The following is a 23,616-nucleotide window of genomic DNA, read 5'->3' on the forward strand; positions in this document are numbered from 1 at the left end:
AAAATGTTGTTTTAAAACATAATTCAAACCATTTTAAGGGTTAAAAGTGGCAGATTTTTGGTTTTGTTTTATATTCTTGTTTATTTTCAATGAGAAAAAATGTTAATGTATATTTTCTTGCTGTTGTTTTCTGGGAACTGGAGTTCTTTGTATGGGGGTAGCAAGCATGTTTTCACATAGTTCAGGATAGGGCTTAGGCACTAACTTACAGAGAGAAGAAAAAAATGCATATCTATTTATAGATGTTTAACTCTGATTAGGGAAAGCATTCCTAATCTTTTAGTGTGCTTGTGCATTGTTTTACCTGTGTTGTGTTTTTTTATATTATGTTTGAGGGATCAGATTATCTCTGTTCCTACATGAGAGGGTTGATTCTTTGGAGTTCTTTGGGAGCTGGGTTTTTTTGAGCATTTTTTGGTGTTATTTTCCTGAAGCTTCAGTGCTTTTACTGAAGGTTTAGTCTCCTACGAGATAGACTTTTCCCTTTAAATTAATTCCTTTGTGTTTCTGAACTGCCACACCAAGCGAAAAATAGGGGTTTGGATATTATACGGTGCCTTTGGTTTCACTTTGGTTGAAGTGAGCTGCTGCCAGGAACAGTTTACAGGTGAGCCTAATTGAACAGCCAGTGAGCACCTGGAATTCCTGCTGATGTACAGAACTAACGAGGACACCATCCCCAGTCCTCTTCTGTCTGATAGTACAGCACTGAAAAGATTCAGAGGAGATGAGCACAGACTGCTTCCATGCTGCCTTCAGCTGCCAATTCATGATTTCTCTCTTGAAGTTGCTTGCTTTGAACAGAAACTTAAATGACCTTTGTGTTTTTCAGAGGTACCACAAAGAGATTGATTCTCTGCAAAGTTAAGGATATTTTAAGGAAGCCATAAGGAAAAAAAAACCCTATAAACTATATTTAAGCTAGTTTTCCAGCCTCAACTTGCATAGTAGGTACACAACCATTAAAAAGGATCTTCAAAAAATATGACCAAAAAAATTGACTTTGTTCAAGTTGCATCCAAAGTTGCATTTTGGATTGTTTCTAGCTGTTAAGTATATTCTATTTAGAGGCAAAAGGGTGGAGTATTTTTTCCTAAACACTGGCATCACAAATTTACACCTTTTTTTTATACCAAAAGAAACATTTTTTGTACTGAATTTTGCTGTGAATTTAAATTTATGCTAGCATACTCAGAGCCAAGATTTACAGCACTAATTTGGTATAAATCATATAAATAAATGTGCAACTGAAAATCAAACTGGATGTGAAAGCATACCAAAATTAATTAAATGATGAGTACTTCCTGCTCAGAACTGAAAATTCTAGAGTCCTTGTTAGTTTTATTGACCTTATATGGGAGAAATATAGATATGCTTAAGTATTTGTTGAACTATGGGACAGTTTGGCCATCATATTAGCTTTTAATTCCATTTCCCATGACATTATCATATAAAAAGTCTGGTCCAGAGTTTGGGATTGTAGGTATTTTTTGATCAATCTGGAAGCAAGTACAAGGTTTGGATTTTGAGAGATCACTGGTGCACCGTGTACTGTAAGTCTGGGAACTGCTCCTGTAACAACAATTTATATTGCTCCTTTGGAAAGTCCACATCGATTTCTGTGTGAGGCTGGATGAAATGGTTTGTTTTTTTTTGTTTAGCTGTCTGTATTCCATGCAGAGCATAGGAAAAAGTCAAAGGACACAAAGCTAGGGTTTACATCTAGTCTCAGCTGTCTCCCCACTGTTTCTAAGTATTCCCATGCAGTCAATATTCTTGGATCGTATCCTATGCAGTATAGAATCACAGAGTCATGGAGTTGTTTGGGTTGGAAGGGACCTTAAAGATCACCTAGTTTCAGCCCCCTGCCATGGGCAGGGGCACCTTTCTCTAGACCAGATTGCTCAAAGCTCCATCCAACCTGCCTTCAAGCAATTAAAGGGATGGGGCATCCACATCTTCTCTGGCAGCCTGTTCCAGTGCCTTACCCCCCGCACAGGGAAGAAGGTAGCCTTATGTGTTTTTTGTGAATTAAATATTTAAGTAATGTAGTTGAAGGATTCGTTTTGAATGAAGTTGCACAAAAATGGTATGTTTTGCCTTGCCCTTCTCTGTTACCTAAGACTGTATGCCAAAGAGCTTGGCATAAGTACAACCCTTGTTGTACCTTACAACCTCTACAAGCTTTGTTCCTTTAATTTCTTAAGTAGAACAGCACTCGGCTTGGCTGTAGTTTACACTGCATTTCCTGAGTCCTGGGATTTATCCTCTCCTGTCTACTGCTTCTCACTCTGCTCATAAACCACAACTTAGAATATTTATGACACAGATTTCTGTAGCAATTTATGGGAGTCTTCTCAAGGAAGATTAAAGTTGACTGATCCACTCAGGATTGCTGATTTTCCATTTAGAGGAGTTAGGCATATGATAAATGTTTTCAAAGAAGATACGCTGTGGGAGAGCTAGAATTGGTGATTATGGTTTACTCTTAAGTTTAAAAAATGGGTGGGGAGAACAAATTGAAAAATTTCATATAAACAGTAATTTTGTGGACTCTTTCTACTGTGGATACTGCAAGAAAATTTTGTCCTATCTATTCATGCTGGGAAGGGCAGATGGAAAAATTAAAATCTCAATCCTAATTCATGTTCATTAAATTTAGGCCACTGTCTTCTCCCATTTCCAAAGCTGAAATCTTTTTCAGTGAGATATTATTTTGTGGAGGACAGGGTCGGAACAGAAACTCATATTTTAGTAAAAATAACAAACTAGTTTTAGGGTAGAAACATCTTCTACTGTTTTTCTGGAAATGCTTGCTAAAGGGAAAGTTCTATAAAACTTTGGCATACAAATATTTGGTCAGTACATGCCAGGACACAAGTATACAGTGTGCTGCACTGACTGATGTGAGAGGAGGCTGTTAAAAGCACAATCCTCTTCTCATGATGTGGCCGTCTCCTGACGGTTTCCTTGTGCAGTAACTGAACCCATCATTTTAGAAGATGTAATATATTCAAGTCTTGGTTTGCTCTAAAGCCCATGGCCACAAATAGTACATGGACAAATAAACAGTAATGGTTATAGCAGAGAAAGGCTGCTTGTGAAGATGGGCTGTTTGACTTTCGGATCCAGGCATATGTGTTCTGTGGACAGTTGGGATGTTACCTTGAAAATGTGAGTCAACTTGGTGGTCCTCTCTGAAAGCTCAACAGGAGTGACACTGCTATTCTGCTTTGTATTCTTGTGTTTAACAGAACCATATAATAATTTGGGTTGGAAGAAAATTTCAAAGGTCTTTTAGTCCAACAGTCCTGCAAGGAGCAGGGAGATTTTTCAAGTAGATCAGATTGCTCAGAGCTGCATCCAGCCTGACCTTGAATGTTCCCAGGGATGGAGCATTCACCACCTCTCTGGGCAACCGGGGCCAGTGTCTCACCATGCTCATTATAAAAAGCTTATTTCTTATACCTGGTCTAAATCTTCCCTCTTTTATTTTAAAACCGTCAGCCCTTGTCCTGTTCCTACACACTTTACTAAAAAGTTTGTCTGTCTTTCTTGTTAGCCCCCATTACTGAAAGGCCACAATCAGGTTTCCCCAAAGCCTTCTCTTCTCCAGAATGAGCAAACCAAGTGTTCTTAACCTGTCCCCATATGGAGAGGTGTTCCATGCCTCTAAACTTCAAAGTAGGTAGTGATGGTATTCTTTGGGCTCCCTTGTAAAAGAGCTATGCTTTCCTTATCCTGGAGCTAAAGTTAGTGACATTCACAAATTTCTCAGTTCTTCTCTACCAGTATTATTTGTTTCTGAGGCAAAATGAGCTGTGGTCAATGAGTATCAATACAAAATTGTTAGCGGAGAATTTTTTTAAATAGCAGCACTTTTAGGTTTATAATGGTACCAAACATACTTGTGTCACAAATCCTCTTTACTGAGATGAGTGTGTGTTTTTCACAGGGCACTGCAGGAGTCCCTGGTTTGGCAGGGGCTGCAAGCACCAGTTATTCCTGCTTTGCTATGTAATGATGCCTCTTGTCTGCGCCCCAAGGTGCGCCATTTTTAGTACCTAGAAATGCTGTCCAGGTTCTAATTGAAAAACGGAAATGTTAGCCTTAAAATGAGAAGCATCAGCCTCATTTCAAGTTTCTAGTTACTTACAGCCTCAAGTAGCTGCCTACTAAGATGTCTAAGAATGTTTCTGTGCTTAACCTCTATTACTTTTAGCTGTTAAGAATCTTTTTAAAGTCTGTTTCTTTGGGAACCTTTTGAAGTTAAGTAAGGGTAAATCTGAAGGAATAGTGGGAGTGTGAAATGGGACAAAATTCTAATTTGAAACCTGGATTCTTAAACCTTTTCTGAGATTTTTCTATATTGCACTTGCCCTTGCCCTTTCAGTTGATGTAATATGAGATAAGCCTGTATAATGCAAAATACAGAGAATGTTTTATTCATTTTTGCTGCAAGTGCTAAAAAGGAAAAAAAAAAAAAACACCCCAGAAAAAGAAAATAAGTAAAGCCTTTAAAAATTGTATTTATAGTATTGGTTTCAAAGCCTTGCAGACAGCATCTCATGAAGATTGTCTAAATACTTGCATCAAGTATTTCAGTAGTCTTTCAGTAAGAATCTAATGTGAAGTTATGCTGTAATTATACATGCACACATCTTTGAATTCTACATTTAGAGATAAACTCTGAATTTAAATGGATCTTAGAAGAGCAGCTGAGATTTTGCCGAACAAGAAGAGTCCTCTGATGTAAAGGAATATCTTTTCTGTTCCTTCCTGCCTCCTAAATAGTGGTGGAGAGGACACTGTCAGGCTGTTACGGCATTTGGGCTTTGTCTGCTGCCATCATCATATTTACTAATACAGATTTGTGTCCATAATTTAGCTGAAGATCTATTTGCCAGTGCATAGCTGAATACTTCTAGCTCATTTGGCAGTATGTGTTGGCATAGCAGTCATCATGGAAGCAAAATGTGTGTTTGTATTTGGATCTTGTGGCAGATGTGTAATACAACAGAGCTACTGCTTTGGCACGGGCACTTTCCTGGCTCTACCCCCATTTGAAGTGTTCCCTGGTTATGATCTGTGATTGTGGCTCATATTGATGTTTATCTGCCTCTTCAGAATGAAAATAGCATCGTTCTCTTTTCCTTTTTTTTTTTTTTGTTGTTGTTCTTGTGATGTTTCAAAGATAGCACAGCATCGTACAAACACAGTGGAAACAAAACTTTATAATGCGCTTTTTCTCAACTTCTGTATGGGTTCCTAAAACAGTTTGTAACCCACCTGCCTCATTTGGTAGCTGAAAAGCTGGGGTGTGCAATCAAGACATTAGAAAGTGCAGGTGACTGAATTACTGTGCAGGTTCAAGTATGTTTAAATTACTCTGTGTAAGTATGTATGTGTGTAGGGGACAAAAAAGATGAAGAGAAGAGGAAATACATACTTGCTCCTCTATTTTACCTTTTTTTGGTCGAACTTGGGGCAAAAGAATGAGTTTTGTGTAGTGAGCTTAAGGTGTGTATGAAGTTTGCCATCAAAACAGGGTTTAACTTGTCTTTTTGGGTAACTTAATTTCCCAAATAAAATTTCTGCTTTCAAAGAAGCAGCACTCTGTTCATTTTGCATTTACAGGGTATTTTTAAAAAAGAAATTTCAACTAGGCTCCTTCATTCTGCCATTTTGTTAATATTAAAGTTACAGCATCAAATTGGAGTGCTGTGTGTCAGTTTTAGCTGTCTTTGTGAAGGCAGAGCAGAATGAAGACAGAAGAAAGTCTGAAGACAGAAGAAAGTCTGAAGACAGAAAAGGCTGGAAGGAAGGAGAAGCAGCAGTAGCTTAACTGATTGTTTGCCTTTGCCTTACACAAATGTGGCCATGCAAACACCACATGTTAAACAAACACACTAAAAATTGATAAAATACAACTTGATAATGGAATATTGAACTGTCTTTGTAAGTTAAATTCTGGCTGTATTAAGTAAAAATGATGTTTCAACCATGATACTTTGCCTTATTATTGAATGAAGGGAAAATGTAGGATGAAATAAAACTGTTGCTGCCTTACTTACTGGAGCTTTTATTTCCCCTTGTCCATATGTGTGTTGTGAGAACACAAAGCCTAACAAATAGTGTTTGCATTTAGTTCTGAATACAGTGAGGTCCACGATCACTCTTCTCTCTGTGAAAGCAAGCTTCAAAGCCTGTCTGGCTGCCTAAAGACTTTTCATTTCTACACATGTGATGGATGGGTTCGCTGTTCTAATAAAGCATGGCTGTTGTTGGAGGTCGTGGTCACAGGAGAAATACAATCCATCTTTAATGAGGGGCAGTTCTACAGAGGCCTTGGATGCCAAGACAGAGATGGAGCATTGCATTTTTTATTTGATGTAGGGGGCCAGTGCAGAGACACTATCTTGTCTTACAATTTTTTTTTTAATTACTAAGAAGGTGGGAGCTGTATCTGGTACAAACATTAACCACTTTAGATATTTTGGCTTAGGTCCCAAGTGTAATGAATCTGGAGGTTGCAAATATGTGTATTTCTACGGCCAGATCGCTGATGAGGTAGGGAAATCAAACCTCTGGCCATGCACAGATGGTGTTAGACTTGCCTGTCTGAGCATCCATCCTTAGGAACTGAGGTCTCACAGGCTGCATGCTAACTAACTAGCCTGTAATCAAGGGGAACATTATGGCCTAGGGAAATTCTTCAGAGCAGTTCCCATCAATTCACATAGTAGATGAGTATTTTAAGTACCTCTGATAAATAGGAACTCGTGTTGGAAGAGAATCTGAAGGTGGATCTTCTCATTGGCCAGGCAAATTCTGTTACGTGTATGCCCTCCTTTTTGTTTCCTGGAGTACTTGCAGATGTTGGATGTTGGTTGTGGTGAGGGTTACTGGTTCCTTTTCATTCAGATCAAGAAGCAGCAAATTAAGAGTAACAATTTTTCTTCACTGGATTAGTTGTAGTTGGACAAGTGTACGAGGAATGTAGAATTACAGACATTGCCACTCTCCTTGCGCATTTCTTTTGGTTTTTAAGCTCTAAAAATGGGATTATTCTCTTGTGGTGAATTTATTTGGTATTTTAATTATATGGCCTAAAGACTATGTCTGAATACTGTGTATGTGGCTGTTTGAAAAGAAGGTAAAATGCTTTCTCTAGGCATGAAGAATGCTAATTATCTTTTTCCCCTTAACTTCTGCTCTTAGACCTGTGGGAGACAGATGTTATTTAGCACAGGGAGGGAGGAACATCACTTGTTCCAAGCTCAGAAGAAGTTAAAATGTGAAATGTGTCTGCTCTGGTTCATTGACATGTCTGTTCTCAGATTTGTTCTTTCAATAAGCATCTCTGAAAGGTGGCAGGAAACACCAGTACTGTCAGTACAGAATCAAAACTAGGAAAGAGCTGTGTGTTCACCAGAAAATTGGAAATTCAGCTCCTGCTTAGACTTTGAAAAGCAGGAAATATTGTATACCTATTCCCTGAACTCAGCATTCAGGAGTATAATATATTCCACGATCACAATTTTATCTTTCTTGTGCTTGTTTCATTTATTTAAGCGTTGTTTAGTTTAACAGTTTTAAACTAAACAGGTACGGATTTAAGTATCTAAGGTAATGCAAGTATCGGGCTATAGTTAAAAATGTGTTTTCCTTTGGAATTTAATAATTTGGCAGTTGACCTGTTTCTTTTCAGCCCAATTCTTGTGCTGTGTTCATCATCCTGGTATTGGAACAAATGGCACATAAACTCTTTTAGAGGAGAGGAGGGTTTGCATGTACCAATATTTAGTTTATTTGAGGTTAAGATTTCTTAAAAAATATATTCTTAAAAGCAAACATTTTTGCTGTATTTTTATTTGTCTTTCAGGTTGACCCAGCTTTGAAAGAAAAACTAAAACAGAACCCTGTGACACTGGAATCTGAATATGAGGTAAAATAAATTTGTTGCCTGGGGCCCATAACCTTGGCTACCCTTGATTACCCTGGCCACTGGTGGGTCGTATCTGTCCCTAACTAAAATTAGATCAACCATCTGCCTTTGACTCACTGATGTCCAATAAAAACAAGGTTTTATGTAGAGAAAGGTTTTTGAACACTCAGTGCTTCTTTCTGAACACAGCTTTACTTTGATTTCCAGGCGTCAAGTACAGTGGTACAAATAAATTCACTATTTCTGTGGTTAGCCTAGTTTATAAATGTAGAGCTGATGCTGGCCTTAGAGGGAGTGTGTGTGAATGTAAGTCAGCACTTCTAATGCATGAGTTTGGATGATCTTTAGACCAAATAGCAGAACAATGTGCATGATGCACTTTATCTTATTTCTTGCTTCGGAAATTTACATGTATCTTTGAAACAACTGTCATTCCTTTTACATGGTTTCAGAAAATTTTATAGAAAAATAGTTCACTCTTCCTTCAACACTGTATTTTCTTCAAATATTTCTGAGTTCTAAAATGCCTGCTTTAACCAGTTCAGTATCCAGAATCTCATAAATTTTCAGGCCTACAAAAAGCCATGTTAGAAAAACTGGTAAAAGCCTCCCTGTGACCAGAAACAAAAGATAAAGCTATTTAAGATTATTCCTAATGTTTTAAAATTAATTGAATCAAATGTCCAACTAACACTTTATCTATCCCTGTGGCCTTTATGCTGAACACAGATTTTTGTTTTCTTCCCATACCTCATTTCTGTCACCAGCCTTTGAAGATCTCGATTGCACCCATTGCTCTCATAATTAGGTGACCAAATGGCAGTACCTGATCTTGATAATACAATTTTACTATTTTATTACTCTTTTGTAATTTGTCTGAAATAAAAGTAAAACTTACTTTTTGTACTTTCACAGGCCTAATTTCAGAAAATATTTGCTAGTTTTTACCATTATTGCAAATAGTTTGGGGCTCCCCCCTGCTATAAAGAATTGTGATTTCTGGTGCAGGGAATAACAAGATGGAAAGTTCCAATGGAAACTCAAAACTTACAAATCCATTAAGTTCTGATTACTTCTGGGATTACTGTCTCTCAGTTTCCATTCAATATATTGTAAGGCTGCTCTGATTTATTTATGTGGAAGAAAAAATAAAAAGAACCACAAGCAGTAAAAAGAACCACATCTCAAACTCAATATCTAACCTCAAAATCAACAGATCTGTATTCAGATATACCATACTCTTTCTTCAGAAGATGAGTAAATAGGTTAAGGATAATATTTAAATAGCTGTAATTCCATTATCTTTATGGATAAATCAATGCTAATAAAATACATCTGGCATAACAAAATATTACAAGCCTTCTTAGATAATGAGACTCTTTTCTGATGGACAGAAATGACAGAAGCAATCTTATTTTTTCTTAATCTAAACTGTAGAAAGTTTCCAGACTGAAATTCTTCCAGAGTAGTGCTTGGGTGTTATAGAGCGCAGATCAGTTCAACAAAACAAATGGATTTGCATAATGAAAATAGATTTGGGTTATTGTTTTGAAATCTAATATCAATATATACTTTATTATGGGCACCAACTTGCAAGCACACTATAATTTCTTGCTTCAGTGAAACTTGTGGAACTACCAGCAGTTGTGCACATAGTTTGCAGGCTCCACACTAAGTGTGTGACAATATTAAGTCCCTGTTACCTCTGTATTCTGGTGGATAAAATCTAACCAGTCACCCAGTTACAGCTGATAATTAGGAGAGTAGTTTTCTGTGGACCCCATCTTTTCCAGACTAGAGGGGTTTGGGTGGACATTTTTCTTCTTTCTTTATTTTGGACAAGTCAAAAATACAGCTCTTAGGAACACCTTCTAATTCAATATATAGGTCACATTGAAGGATTACACTGGTGGCTGTTACTAAATATGGTGTGATAAGAGATCAAGGGCAGTTAAAAAAAGTTGCTGTTTTGATATGTAAAGCCTTATTTTACAATATTATTAGCATTATATCTGCAGCTGTTACTGAGGATGCCATGCCAGCTCTTTTGAAGCATGGTTGCCAGATAAATGCAAATGTCCTTTGGCCCTCCCCAAGACTTTTAAAAATGTCTTACTGTCCTTACTGAAGTATACATATTGAATTAATACTGAATTCTTCTAGAATGTCATAATTTCTTCTATAAGCATACATATATGCCCTTACAGGCATATTGTAAAAAGTAAAGACATTTCCAATATTTCAAACATGTTGAAGTCTGCATTTTGTCTCTGATGTGGTGATCATGATGATTTAAAAAGATATAATCACAGACCTAATTTATTGTGAGGAAATTAACATGAAGACATTTTCTTACCTTCTCATTTACTAAATTATATCTTCTCATACTATAAAAGGTTTATTTCATACAGAAATGTTTCTGGTCAGGATACTATTTTGAGAAAGGAAGAATTAACATGTGTAATTCATACTGCATTTCTTGTATCTCAGATCTGCTAGTAATGGCATTTATCTTGTGTCTTGGGCCATGGCAGAGGAGCAAGCTACCTTTGCATACACTCTCCATTATTTATGCATTCCTCTCACACACTTTCGTGTCCTCATATGACCAATTAGACCCTGCTGCTCCCCTTTGCCTAATAAATCACAGCTCTGTCCAGTAGTGATGCTGGTACTAATGTGAATGTAGTTCTGCTGCTGAGCTGGGCCTTGTAGAACACACTGTAAAAAATGTTGAGTGTTTGACCTGTGACAAAAGCCTGAGTATTTTATTTGAAAGGAGAAAAATTTGTTTGAAAAAGGGAGATAAAAAACCTGATTAATATGATGAGTGAAAACCATTCTCATGGTTGTTTAACAGTCATAGTACATTCCTCTTCATGTGTTTAATGTAGTCTCAAAATAGCATTCCTTATTCTAGCACTTGGTTTCTGTACTTCTGTGAAATTAATGGTCTAATAAGCAGTAAAAAATCTGGCCTCAGTTACATCAGACCCCAAAATATAGATTTGTTGTTAAGGGTTTTTCTAGCAAGTAAAAGCTTCCTTAATAATTCACTAACATTTTGCCGTGGAAAAAATAATTTAGGTTTGAATCAAATATGTGATACTCAGTGGAAATCAATAGCAATTGAAAGTAGAGGAAAAAATATTCCAATAAATAAAAACGTGAAGGATGGCTATGGAAACAGTAAATGAGTTAGTAGTAAGACAGGGAAGACTGATAAAAGATGCTAAGGGCATCAGAGCTGTCTGATAAGTAATCTGACAAGGTTAGGGGTAAGAGGATGGAGTTGCAGCAAACCAAGAATAAAATAATGAGGATGTAAAATAATGAGTAACCATGCTGGCAAAGTAGCAGTACTCAAAAACGTATCTGTATTTTTTTAAGACAAAAAAGTAATTTTTATTCAAATCAGATGTGCTTCCAAATCCTTTAATAATCAAACAAGATGTTAAATACCTTCTAGACTCTGATGGTTTATAGTTATGTTGTAAGAATGGGCTTGGAAGACTTCAGTGGCTGCTGAAAATTTCAGTCTGGGAATGATGGTTCTCTGGGAATCATCACTAGGCAGGATGGTGATACTATTAAAAGAGTTCTGGCAAATTTGGGACATACAGGCACTATTGGGTACTTTTTTCAGTGATGTGAAAGAAATTGTGAAGTCATTACTAATGTGCAAGTGATATGAAAATATTGCAATAGTAAAACTATGGCAAGGCAGGGAGAGAGCTGTTCATATTACTTGCTAAGATGGGCCCATTGAAAGTGCTAAGTGCTACCTTTTAGAGTAGCTGAAGTTATTTATTTAAAAAACTGAAAACGCAGGCCAGAGTGGACTGCATTCTGGAAAGCACCAACTCTGTAAAAGATTTAGGAGTCGGTGAATAAATAATTCAGCTCGATCTTCTAGTGGGATCTTGTGGTACAAAAGCTAATTCAGTGTATGAATATGAACAGGAATGGTAGATATAGGAACAGGTGATTTTACTTCTGAGTGTGGCACTGATGAGGTTGGGACTGAAATTCTGGCTCTCCTTTTGGTATCTGGGTTTTGAACAGGGCTATAAGAACAGATTGCAGAACAGGCTGACTGTACTAACTTAGGGCTCTAAAAATTCCTTAAAAGAAAGTTCAAGATTTAAATAATATTAAACGTACTGAGAAGAATAGTGTTTTCATATAAATACTTCCATAGAAAGAAGGTGATAGCAATTGAACATTTTTTACTGAAGAAAATATAGCAAAATTAGAAGTAAGATTTGTTCTTAGAAGCTGGGAACATCATTTGAACACAACAGCAAGAAAAATGAGTCTTCTGTGTTTCAGAATATCAAAATTGTAAAACTTTACAAAGTTTTCCTTCGACTTGTTGCCAGGATGGCATAATTGATGCAATAGGCTGGTCTGCAAATGGTCAGACTAGAGAATGCTCCTTTCTTGACTTAGAGTATGAAGGTTGAGAAGGTTTCACTGCTAATAATTTGATAAATCACAGAAGATCAACAATAGCTCAGGACAGAAGTTTTTAAATTTTTGTCCTGAGAATTACAGCAAAAGACTCGTAGTTGCAGTATTAAAATGTGTATTGAGGACAGTTCAAAAATTAAAAGTAGGTATATGGAAAGATGTTTTGGGAATATGACCTATATATTTACTATCTTAAAAGAAGAATTTGAATAAGCTCTTCTGAAAAAGACTCAGGCCACTTATTACTCATTTGACATAACTTCAGGGATTGTGGTGCCAGCAGAATGTATGAAATTTTTTTTCAGGCAGTGACAGTGTAGTAACACAGTAATTGCACCCAAGTGTGTGGACAACAGGAGTGCTCTAGATTGAAATTCCTGGATGCCAGTCATTGATATCTGCAAGTGTCTTGTTGCTGTCTTTATCAGTACCAGAGGATTACTGATTTTGTTGCTCTTCAAGAATTAACAGATTAGTGTACTAAATTGATTTGCTTCAATGTCTGTGAAGATATTGGTGGTTAATGCCTTGAGCTGTTTAAGAGTTGATGGAGATGTTGGGAAAATATCCCTCCTTAGGGACTGTCATGACAATAAATAGGTTTAGATAAATGAAGAGATAGAGAACTTTTCTTCTTCCTTTAATCACTCTGTTCCTTCCATGCACTCATCTTTCTTGGTGCATTGTCCAGCCTGGCCATTAGATTCCAGCTGATCTCCAGGTTGTGTCTGGGACAATCAGAGTTTTTTGCATTTCAGTTTATTCACATGTGACATGTTCTTGTATGTTTTTATTTCATTGTGAGTCTACAACACACAGTGTTGTAGAGAAGTGTTTTGTAGAGAAGTACAAAGTCCTGTTATTTTATCATCAATAGATAATGCCTGGGAAAGGATTTTAATTCAAATAGTTTGTGTTAGGCATTTTATTCTGAGTGGATGTGCAGTCCATAGCCAACCTTTAGTTTTTGACCTTTTCTTCTTGACATCTCAACAGTTTTCTGTACCATAGTTCAATGTGTTCAAACTACAATCTATGTTCATAGTTTTTCATAGAGAAACACAAGAAGGTGGCATTTGGTGATGGGTATGGCACAGGAAGAATTCTGGTGGAAAAGTCTCTTGTAGGAAGAAAGCCTCCAGACTAAAATTCATAGGGTGTCACTTTTTATTGGTGTTATTTCTGGAATGCATCTCTATTTAATAGTCCTGTAAATTCTTTCATGATCATCTCTTAGCACAGGATTTTTCCTTAACTGAGAGCTGTTTCTTTCATATATGTTTCATTTGCATTTTCCTTATCCAGTAAGAAAACACTGATGTCTAATAGATGGAAAACAAGGTGAGCAATTATCAGTCAGACAGCAAACATGGTTGGGACTGTTACAAATGATCTCTTCTCATCACCCTTTCTCCTCTCTCCAAAATAGAATCCTTAGTATCAACTTGCATTCCATGTGTGTTTTCTTGGTTTTTAATGCCACATGAATTGACCACTCTTACCATGCTAGGGCAAACACTGTGTTGTTTCAGTCACAAAAAAACCCAAAAGTTTGAGTAGGGCAAGTTGTATGCAGACATCATAGCTGAATTCTTTCATTTATTGTGTTAAGGAATGCTGCTAGCTTCTGCCAGGCAGCCAGGATGGGGAACTTGTACAGCTGGTTAGGTGAAAATGTTAAGTATTTCTGCCTTGCTAATGGGCCTCCAGTGGGGAACTGTTGGAACTTTGGTATTAGTGAGTGGGAATTCAGCTACACAGCTGAGGCCCTGTATGTTTCTCTCATTATCTCCTTCTGAAGACGATACAGCAGAACAGATAATTTTGAAGGAAGTTCTTGTCTCAGCAACCAGGCAAAGTGGCTTTTTGCAAGAATATCCTCCTGTTTGTTTTTCTTAGATTTTTTTCTCTGTTTTTGGCCAATTTCAAAAACACTATCTGGAGTGTTTTGTGATTGCCAGTGTACTTCCAGATGATGTCCACATGGGTAATCAAGTCTAACTGTGAAATGCTTAAAACATTATTATACAATTCTTGCATGTTCTTTGCTTCTCAAATTATTGTTACCCATCATAATTTAATGTTCAAAGTGTACTATAAAAATGTACTCTGCTTTAGCAAGTTTCTTCAGAGAATGGGTTACTGCTTGTTCTAACAGGCTTACTGATCTAACAGAAAAATTATATGCAAGATTCTGGTGGAGGCTGACCATGGAGTTTGCACACTTCTTAGCTAAATAATCAAATTTCTAAAAATTGAATTAAGAAGTTCCCAGGTATAGCTGGGAGGCATCACTGAGAAGTTCACAGGCTGAGGGAAATGGTGTTGGTAAGTCAATATGTAATATTCCATCTTGTTCGTAGCATCTTCCCCTCAAGTCATTGGAGAGCCAGTGTCCCCCTGTGCCATCTTACAGTTCTAACATAAATAGTCTTTAAGCACAACGGAGTTCAAAACCAAAATACCTTCCAGCTCTAAAAAGACCCCAGACCTTACCTTCTAAAACTTCATGCTTGTATAAATTTTAAAAAGATTCCTTGATCTTTCTAAGACAGAAGCCTTTCTGACTGGATTTGAAGGCCTGTTGGTTCTAATAGAATGACAGGTAGGGTTATTCACATATTATTTGTGAACTGTACATTCAGCAGTTTTGCTGAGAAGTAGCTTTACTGTTACTGGCGGTACAGTATGGGAATAATGCTCCTATTACTGTCCTCATCAATTAGAAAGGGGATGTTAGCTGCAGAGAAGAAATAGGATTTTTTCCCCTATGAGAAATTGCCCAACAGCACAAATCAAACAGTAGCCATTGATGTTACTGAAAAACTATTTATGGCTGAAAGATTTGAAATTGCCCTGTTACTGTTTAGCCCAAATCATAGTTTCTCAACAGGGAAAAGCCTTCTGTTTCAGCATATAATTGATAAGCAAATTCCAGAAGAGAGGTGAGTGGAAAATCAGCAGGGAAGTGTAGGTGAGAAGCAGAAGTCCTAAACTACACTGACTGTGTTAATGTTACCTGAACCAACTGAGACCATGTTGGGGGGGAGCATGTGAGAGCCAGGAGATTGAGCCCACCAATTCAGAATGGTCAACTGCTTGGTAAGATTGATTGCTGATTTGAAGGAGTGTGGTTACTTTAAAGTAGTTTCTTAATGGCCTGGATTTAAGTTTAATTTGACGCTGTTGTTATAAACCTTCTCTAGTTGTTTCTTTTCTTATGCCCACACACTTCTGTTAGTTGTTTCATGGTGGTTAACTGATCATTTCTTGTGGTGATCGTTTCTTCTTAGCCCTTTGCTGTGGTGTTCATTGCAGCTTTTCCCTCTCATATAAGAAACTTTGTTTTTCATATCTCTTCAGAAGGAAAAACACCATGTGTGACTCATGGGCCTCATATTTTTTTATCCTGGTACACCTCATCCTTTTTTTATTAGAGTATCTTTTTATCTTTATTAGAAGGACAGACTGTGCCAGATTTTATATACAGAAGGTAAAAAAATTGTCCACACTTCCAAGTATTCATAGTCTTAGGAAGCTGTTTGAAATAAACCATTTCATTGGTGTCAGGAGGGCTTTCTGGGCTCCAGATAGGGATGTGCTGTAGAAATCTCTATAGTCTTCTTAGCAGCAAAAGAAATGTCATTTTTTACTCTTACTGGTCTCCTATACTGTTAAAGATCACACATCCCCTTCAGTCAAGTTCACCTTTATTTAGTTGAAAAAGATGCTGCAAACATCCTAAAAGTCTGACCCTGGCTGCTCCTATTTTAGAGACTCATCCTGCAGTAACTAGGACATCCCTTTACAAAGTTTAGTATGATATAAGAACAAGGAGTCAGATTTGGGAAGTTCCTTGGTGCTGTTGACTTGGATAGGTCTCCCAAGTAGTGAATTTAGGGATAAATCTTAGTAAGCAGCACCTCTCTTTCTGGGGCAGAATAACTATAGCTTGATAAAGCTTTTCTATATGAGAGAAATTAAAACTATCCTAAATGTACTTAATTGCTTAATTAAAAGTGGAATTTGCTTAATTTGGGATGTTTGATCTTGAAGTTGTACTACTGCAATCATGCTATTATTTATGTTGGACCTTTTTGAGTTTCATTTTTGCTTAAGAAGAGAAGATGCACTGAAAGTAAATGACCCATGCACGCATTCTTTTGACTTTGTCATATAAAGCTTGTGAATCTTTTGGACTGAGAAGTCCATCTTGGGTGATCTGCAGCTGTAATGCATAAATAGCACTGGATTATCCTCTGATATCTATTGTGGTTTTTAAGAGATTCTGAATTTTAAGAAGGAAAACTGCCTGTAAATTAGGATAAAATCATGGCAAGGCCTAATTCCAGATGGAAGTTTGTCTCATGTTATTTTCTCTTATGTTAAAAATTCAAGGTTGTGTAATCATGTAGTTTTAACTGAGAGACATAATTCTTTAGTTTACTGAGCACTTTGTATCACTACAACACTGTCACATAAAGCTACGAGAGTACTCTGTGAACATTGATTAAACTCTGTGACACCTCCGAGGTGGAGGCAAGTCCTGTGTGCATGCTTTACATAGGGAAAAGGTTGCACAGACAGACTGGTGGTCCAGTTCCTCAGTACACATGTTGTGTGACATAGTCACTCAAAGATGTTTCTCTTCTCTCTTCACCCAATGTTTCCTTCAGCCAGTTCAAGTGTTTCCATAGTCCTGTGCTTCTATAGGATTTGTTCATAAGTAGTATGGATTTATTTTCGTAAACGGTTTTGTTGTTTCTGGTTGGAGCACAGCCCCACATTGTTGAATTGGCATAATTAAAGGGGAAATAATGCATGGGGAAAGAGTCTCTTAAACTAGTTCACCATGGGTTAATTGTGCCATAGATGAATGCTATTGGATCCCACTGAATTAAGCAACAAAGCCTCTATTGGTTTTTGCCAGTCTTCAGTAAAGCCAAAAGGATAAGCAGTTCTCTGGATACTTATATGCCAGTCCCCCCTCACCCCCCACAATTCTTCCCTTAATTAACCAAAAAACAATCTTATTCTGGCCATATTTTGCTGCTTACTAACTTGCTTGTTTTCTAATATCATAAAAACTAAACATTCTCTAATTGGAAAAAAAAAACCCTTCTTTTTAAACTGAGGATTCAATCACTAATCATGGGCTATTAAATCCCAGATTATTAAATCACTAATTGCAGATATTAAATTATGTCACTTCCTAGGCAAAGTAACAGCCAGTTTATATTAAGAAAATGAGATGTCAAAAAGATGGCTCTGTGAAAGAGTTATATAAAAACCCCACTAAAACCATATTGATGCGATGATGAAGTTAAGATTTTCAGTTATACACAAGACAGCAGATTCAGTGTTTGCTGTAATTCTGTACCTCTTCATCTATATATCATTATAGAGCTCCTCAATATACCTTTTGTCTCTTCAACCTTTTTTATACCTTTAAAAAACAGACTGTTCAATTGGTTTAATTCTTTCACTGCCTCTTACAGCCATGAGGATATTTTTCCCTAGCTCATCTTTTGTCTGCAAATGGATTTGCTTACTATAATGATGGGAAATAATTGGCTCTCTATATCAGAGCTATTTCTTTCTGTGGTGTTCATCACAGAATTTGCTTCATCAAGCTGTAAAGTAAACAGGATTCTCTTATCCCTCCTTTCACATGTGAGAAACTGAGACTAAAGCCAAGCATTTTTGCAAGTGGCCACCTTGAATTTACACAGCCTGAACACTAATAGCTCTAAACTAATTTCTGCAGACTTCAGTTTGTGTATTGTGGCATGAAGACTATCCTACAAGAGGAGAATTCAGACTCTTTTTTAAAAATTTTGTCTTCTTTTAAGGCTGTCAGAGGCTTATAACTTAGTACTTAAGTCAGGCATTTGAACCAGCAATTAAGAAGTGAAGGTCTTTTTATGTCCTTTTTGGTACCTTTGCACCAGTCAAGCCGTTTAATAAGTCTTAAAAGTCAAGTGTGGCAAACAGTTGAGCATATTTTTCTTTTTTGCTGTGCCTGTCTGAATAACTGCATTTTTTTCCCTTGAATTTACAGCTTCTGTCAGTCCTGTACTCTTAAGAGGCAGTTTAGCTGATTTAGGGAGTGAATCAGTAGATTTAATGGACTATACTGATCTTACTTTAAACAGCTAATTTTCAATATCCTTTGGGCTATTTGAGACAAGCAGGAAAAGTGGTGCTGATCTGATCTGATTACATTTCATTGTAGTCTCCAACGACTGAGTGTTTAGTACATTTGAATTGGGAGAGGAAGTATTTCGGGTTTTAGCCTTTCAGTTCATATGAATTTCAGTTTCGTAAAAGCTGGAAGTAGTTTAACATATGATGTGATGTCTTCATAAAGTTAGGTAGGCAGAGTCCAAGTGGCTCAAATGAAAAAAAGAAATAAGAAATTAAGAAGACCTAGCCAGATAAAACAAAAGATATTGACTTCAGCTTCATCTGAGACCAGAACTACCTACTTGCCTGAATTCTCACTGTACAGCTCAGGCAACCTGAAGGAGCTGTGTAATTTTGCAGCTTGCGCTGCACCTAATTAAGAGGACTGTCAATCTGGTTTTATTCCCATCACTAAGATGAATTTAAAATGTAGCTATGTGCATGTCTTTAGCCTACATCTAATGTAGCTATTTATTCTGGGATGATTCTGTGGTAAGAATTTTCATGTCAGTGACCAAGCAAAAAGGGCAGGGTTTTACTCAGTTGTATGTGAGGTACAGTCTTGGTTTAACCCCAGCAGCCAAGCCGCACGCAGGTGCTCACACACTCCCCGGGATAGGATGGGGGAGAGAATCAGAAGGGTAAAAGTGAGGAAACTCATAGATTGAGATAAAGACAGTTTAATAGCTAAAGCATAAGGTGCTGGTGTAAGCAAAGCAAAACAAGGAATTAATTTACCAGTTCCCATGGGCAGCAGGTGTTCAGCCATTCCCAGGAGAGCAGGCTCCATCACATCTAAAGGTGGCTTTGAAAGATAGACTCCATCTTTCTGAATGTCCCCCTGTTCCTCCTTCCCCCAGCTTTACATGCTGAGCACGGTGCCATACGGTGTGGGATATCCCTGTGGTCAGTTGGGGTCACTTGCCCCAGCTGTGTCCCCTCCTGTGCACCCTCAGCTCACTGGCAGGTGGGGTGGAGTGAGAAGCAGAGACAGCCTTGGCACTGTGTGAGCAGCTCAGCCATAATGAAAACGTCCCTGTGTTACCAACATTATTTTCAACACAAATCCAAAACGTATCCCTATACTTGCTACTATAAAAAAATTTAACTTTACCCCATCCAGACCCAGCACAGATACACTTGAAAATAGCTATTCAATAGGAAAGCATTGCAGAACGGATTCTTACATCCCCTTTCAGTAGCAATACTCCTTCTTATGCTTATCCACATGCAACAGGAATGGTCTGTTATTCCAAAACTGGATAGTATCAGTTCAGAAAGTTGAAATGTCAAATCATTCTGTCTTCTGATGACTGATAACTATCCCATAAACTAAATTTTTGCTGATACTGTCCCATGGTAGTAAGGAAGGTGCTTTCTTCTTGAATTGCAGTAAGATACTACAAAGTGTTTATACATGACACAAAATGTTAATGATCTCTATAAATACAGTGATAATAAAAAATATAGTCTTCCTATGAATGCATAGAACCTTTATTTCTTAATTGGTCAATAGATCTTTTTTGTCATCTCAGGCAGTACCATTCATTGCAATGCACATTGTAACCCATGGTTGTTTTATTCTGTCAGTGTATCCCAGTGTGTTGTCTAGGTACCTTTATGATTTCTATTGGAAACTACCAAGATACTTTCTGGTACTGATTTGTTTGGATACTATAGTTTTGAAATGCTTCCTGTTTTTGACAAACCTCCTCTCTATAAAGCCTCTGTGAAGTTTCAGGGACAAGTTAATACGAACTTCTGGTAAAGATCTTCAGTACGCATGTCTCTTTTGATAGACTTCTTTTTGTAGCCTATCTTTAGATACCACAAGTTTTGTTGTACTTGTTTTAAAAGTTGATTAATATTCAGGCTTTGGGAGACAAACAACTTTGGAATAGCTGAGATCCTCACAGGTGTGTGATACCTTTGTGTTGAATTAAATCAGCATGCATCCCTTCAGTTAAAGCACAAGGTTATTTTAAGTGTAGTTTCCTTGAAGCTTCCATTAGAATCAGATGTTAAATTCCAAATTTGCAATCAGAGGAGATAGTCACTGATGGATGATGTGTACCTTTCCTCCTTCTCTCTCCTTTCATGTCAGTTCAGATCCCTTCCAGGGAAATGAAGTACCAGCTAAGCATAAGATGTATAAAGTAGTAAAGACAATTCTTCAGAAAGACCTGTGCCAACTCTACAAAAAGTTCAGTTGCTCTTACCTTGTGGAAGTCTGCTATGTTTGTGCCTGTGTTCTCATATATCTTCTGTAGACTGTTGCCTAATTTCTTTTGATATCTGACTTACCTCATTGCAATTTCCTCAATTGTAGAAGTGTCAGGAAACTTTCACTTAACATGAACTAAGCAGTAGGTCTGTTCTGTTACAGCTGTTGACTTTTTCTGCAACTATTATTCAAGTCCCTGGGTGTTTGCCATTTATTTGAATGATTGATAGTAGACAAATTAGGCCACAGGCTCAGGGCAGGGTGGAGTATTTTCTGTTGTATTTTTACAGCATTTGCTGAGATGAGGCCTTGATCACAGGTCAGGTTTGAGTGGCACTGCAGTATCATTCATTACTGGAATGCAGTGTTGCCCTGTTTAGTAGCACCTAGGACAGCGCTGATTCTGGCAGTGGTGCAGACCCTCTCCTCAGTCTCCCCACCATGTCCAATGTGCTGTTCCACAGCTGGCCTGGGAGACTTGAGGTCTGTGTCCTGGGAAGGGACAGGTACACCTCTGCCAATGGGACTGTGGAGATGCAGTATATTTATGTCTTCTTTGACTGCAGCACATGGTAGGTGAGGTCAGAAGGCCACCTGTTCTTCATTTATGTTGCCTCTAAGTCATTGGTAGGTCTGAGGGGGAATAATAGGAGTAGGCAAAAAAAAAAAAAGGTAATCAAATCCATCAAATTTGTCAATACCTGACAGTTAAGTCAGGTATCCTATCTCATGTATGACTTAGTAAGAGGCCTGTCTGTGGTGGCTGGGTGCCATGGGAAACTAGTCAGCAGAAAGCATTTCATACCTCTCTCAAGTTAAAACCACATGGATTGAAGGGGTTTGCACCGTTGCTGTCTCTCTTTGTGCTAGATAATGAATCTTTTCCAGCATGCTTTGTATTTTTGCTGACAGGATACTTCAGCTCGCTAATTACTAATCCTTCTGTTTGAGCTATACCAATACTTGTCACTCCTACTACTTCAGTGTTTGGCAGACTTGCAGCTGAAGAACAGATCTGGAAGACAAGGTGAGAGGAGAAGAAGTGAATACAAGGTATTTTCAGTCTTGCTCAGATGCTGCAGTGCTTCCTGTCCTTAAATGTTACTCACCTGCTGACAAGCAGATGCAGTAATGCCTAACTTAGTCATTTATGTAGCTATATGGATAACTACTAGGTTTTTCTTCCTTATTGAACTTCTCATGCAGAATAGATGAAAGTTCATCAACCCAATGGTGATACTGAGTTTCTTGTGAAAAAAAAAACAGTTTGAAATCATGTGTACTTTAAATCATGGATCCATCAAGGTGACCCTGTTATTTTTGCTGTTTGTCTGCAGAAGCTGGAAAAATCTAACTTGGATAACTGGGAGAACATCAGAGGACCCAGTCCGTGGGAAGATTCCAGGACGGTTCAGAAACAACGGCGGGAGGCTCTCCGTCTCAAGACAGAGTGACTGAGAAAGCTGCCTTTGGTGCCTCTGGGAAAAAAAAAGTCTCAGGCTGGACTGTCTTAATTTTTAATCCAGTGTCAGGAACAAACATGGGAGCATTTGCACTGAACAATTCAGCTGGTGTATATATAAGTAACTGTGAGATCAGTCCAAAAAGCATTGTATTATATGAAGCTCTTTGTTTGCATCCATTTGTGCCGAGTACCATAGGCTGTATATGTGAATTTTCAATTAAAAAAAGCTGATTATTCTACTGAGACTATCCCATTGTTTTTCAGTCTCTAACATTCAAAAGTGCTTCAGCAAGGAATAACATTTCAAGAGTCACTTGTCAGTACCAGAAGTAGTCATCCTAATGAGAACAACAGTGCTGTCATCTAGATGTGTGTGACCAGATAAGTGCTGCTTCAGGGAGCCCCTGCATGACTTCAGGCTCTTTAGCTTGGAAGGGACTCTGCAGGCATATGAGCTGTTCAGAACAATGAGTCCAATTTTGGCTAAATAATACTCTTGTGTTTCATTTCCAGGGACTGCATAAAGGCATGTACTGAGTATCAGCTGATAATTGGTCAAATAACATTTGTTTAGCTGTGGTTAAATTTCTGTGATTAGTTTATCAATACCTTCGTGCAGGCTGGATCTCTGCTCTGGAACCTCGCAGTTTAAATTGGAAGAACTCTTCCTTGCAAAGAGCTGTGCTGCTTCTCTGTGAGTAAATATTGTAGCAGAATCTTCTTGAACCACTACATAGTGGCAAAGCTCATCTTAAATGTCTATTTGTGCATGTGCATAGAAATTTTTTATTTTCCAATCAATTCTTCTGAAATGCTTGTCTTTTATATTTGTCTTTGTGTGCTAAATCTTTGCTGTTAGAGGACCTTGTGCTAACATTCAGGACCTTTCTGCCAATAGAGTTCAATGAAGAAGCACTTACTAAATTTTTCAAATGAAATTAAGCTTTTGATAAGGTGTTGCAACAGATTTGTGAAACTCCTCATCAGAGGAATAGAGCAGTAGAGCACACATTAACAGCAGAGTCTCATTTCAGAACTCTCAGTGACACTTATTTGTAAATCCTTTTGGAACTGTCTTTGGGAAAAGTGTTGCCTTACTTACCTCTGCAGGATGTGTCAACTGTAATCTGCATGTCCTTTGGGACACTTTTAGGGTAGCCTTCTCATGTAGATCTTCTCTCAGCACTTTATTTTCTTTAGACTGGCAGTAGTGAGGCCCAGTCTTTCACTCAGGAGGAAAAATTAACATTGATTTTTAGGGAGTTATACAGGAATTCATAAAGCATCACATGAAATATCTTAGGCATGTTTTGGGCATGT

General features: G+C 37.7%; 2 protein-coding genes across 2 annotated transcripts in view; both read left to right on the forward strand.

Annotated features, from left to right (window-relative positions):
* The window catches only part of LOC119702084 (deubiquitinase DESI2-like), an 85,470-nt gene extending 77,522 nt beyond the window's left edge, over positions 1 to 7,948 (forward strand). The window contains exon 8 of the mRNA XM_038139562.1: positions 7,886 to 7,948. The gene's annotated coding sequence lies outside the window, so the exon portion shown is untranslated. The remainder of the gene's footprint in view (positions 1 to 7,885) is intronic.
* The window catches only part of LOC119702086 (cytochrome c oxidase assembly protein COX16 homolog, mitochondrial-like), a 44,886-nt gene extending 22,342 nt beyond the window's left edge, over positions 1 to 22,544 (forward strand). The window contains exons 3-4 of the mRNA XM_038139564.1: positions 7,886 to 7,948; positions 22,169 to 22,544. Coding sequence (XP_037995492.1) covers positions 7,886 to 7,948; positions 22,169 to 22,285 — 180 coding nt within the window. The 3' untranslated portion in view covers positions 22,286 to 22,544. The remainder of the gene's footprint in view (positions 1 to 7,885; positions 7,949 to 22,168) is intronic.
* Positions 22,545 to 23,616: the final 1,072 nt, after the last annotated feature.

Source organism: Motacilla alba, chromosome 5 (assembly GCF_015832195.1).
Source record: "Motacilla alba alba isolate MOTALB_02 chromosome 5, Motacilla_alba_V1.0_pri, whole genome shotgun sequence".
In the NCBI taxonomy this organism is placed as follows: Eukaryota; Metazoa; Chordata; class Aves; order Passeriformes; family Motacillidae; genus Motacilla; species Motacilla alba.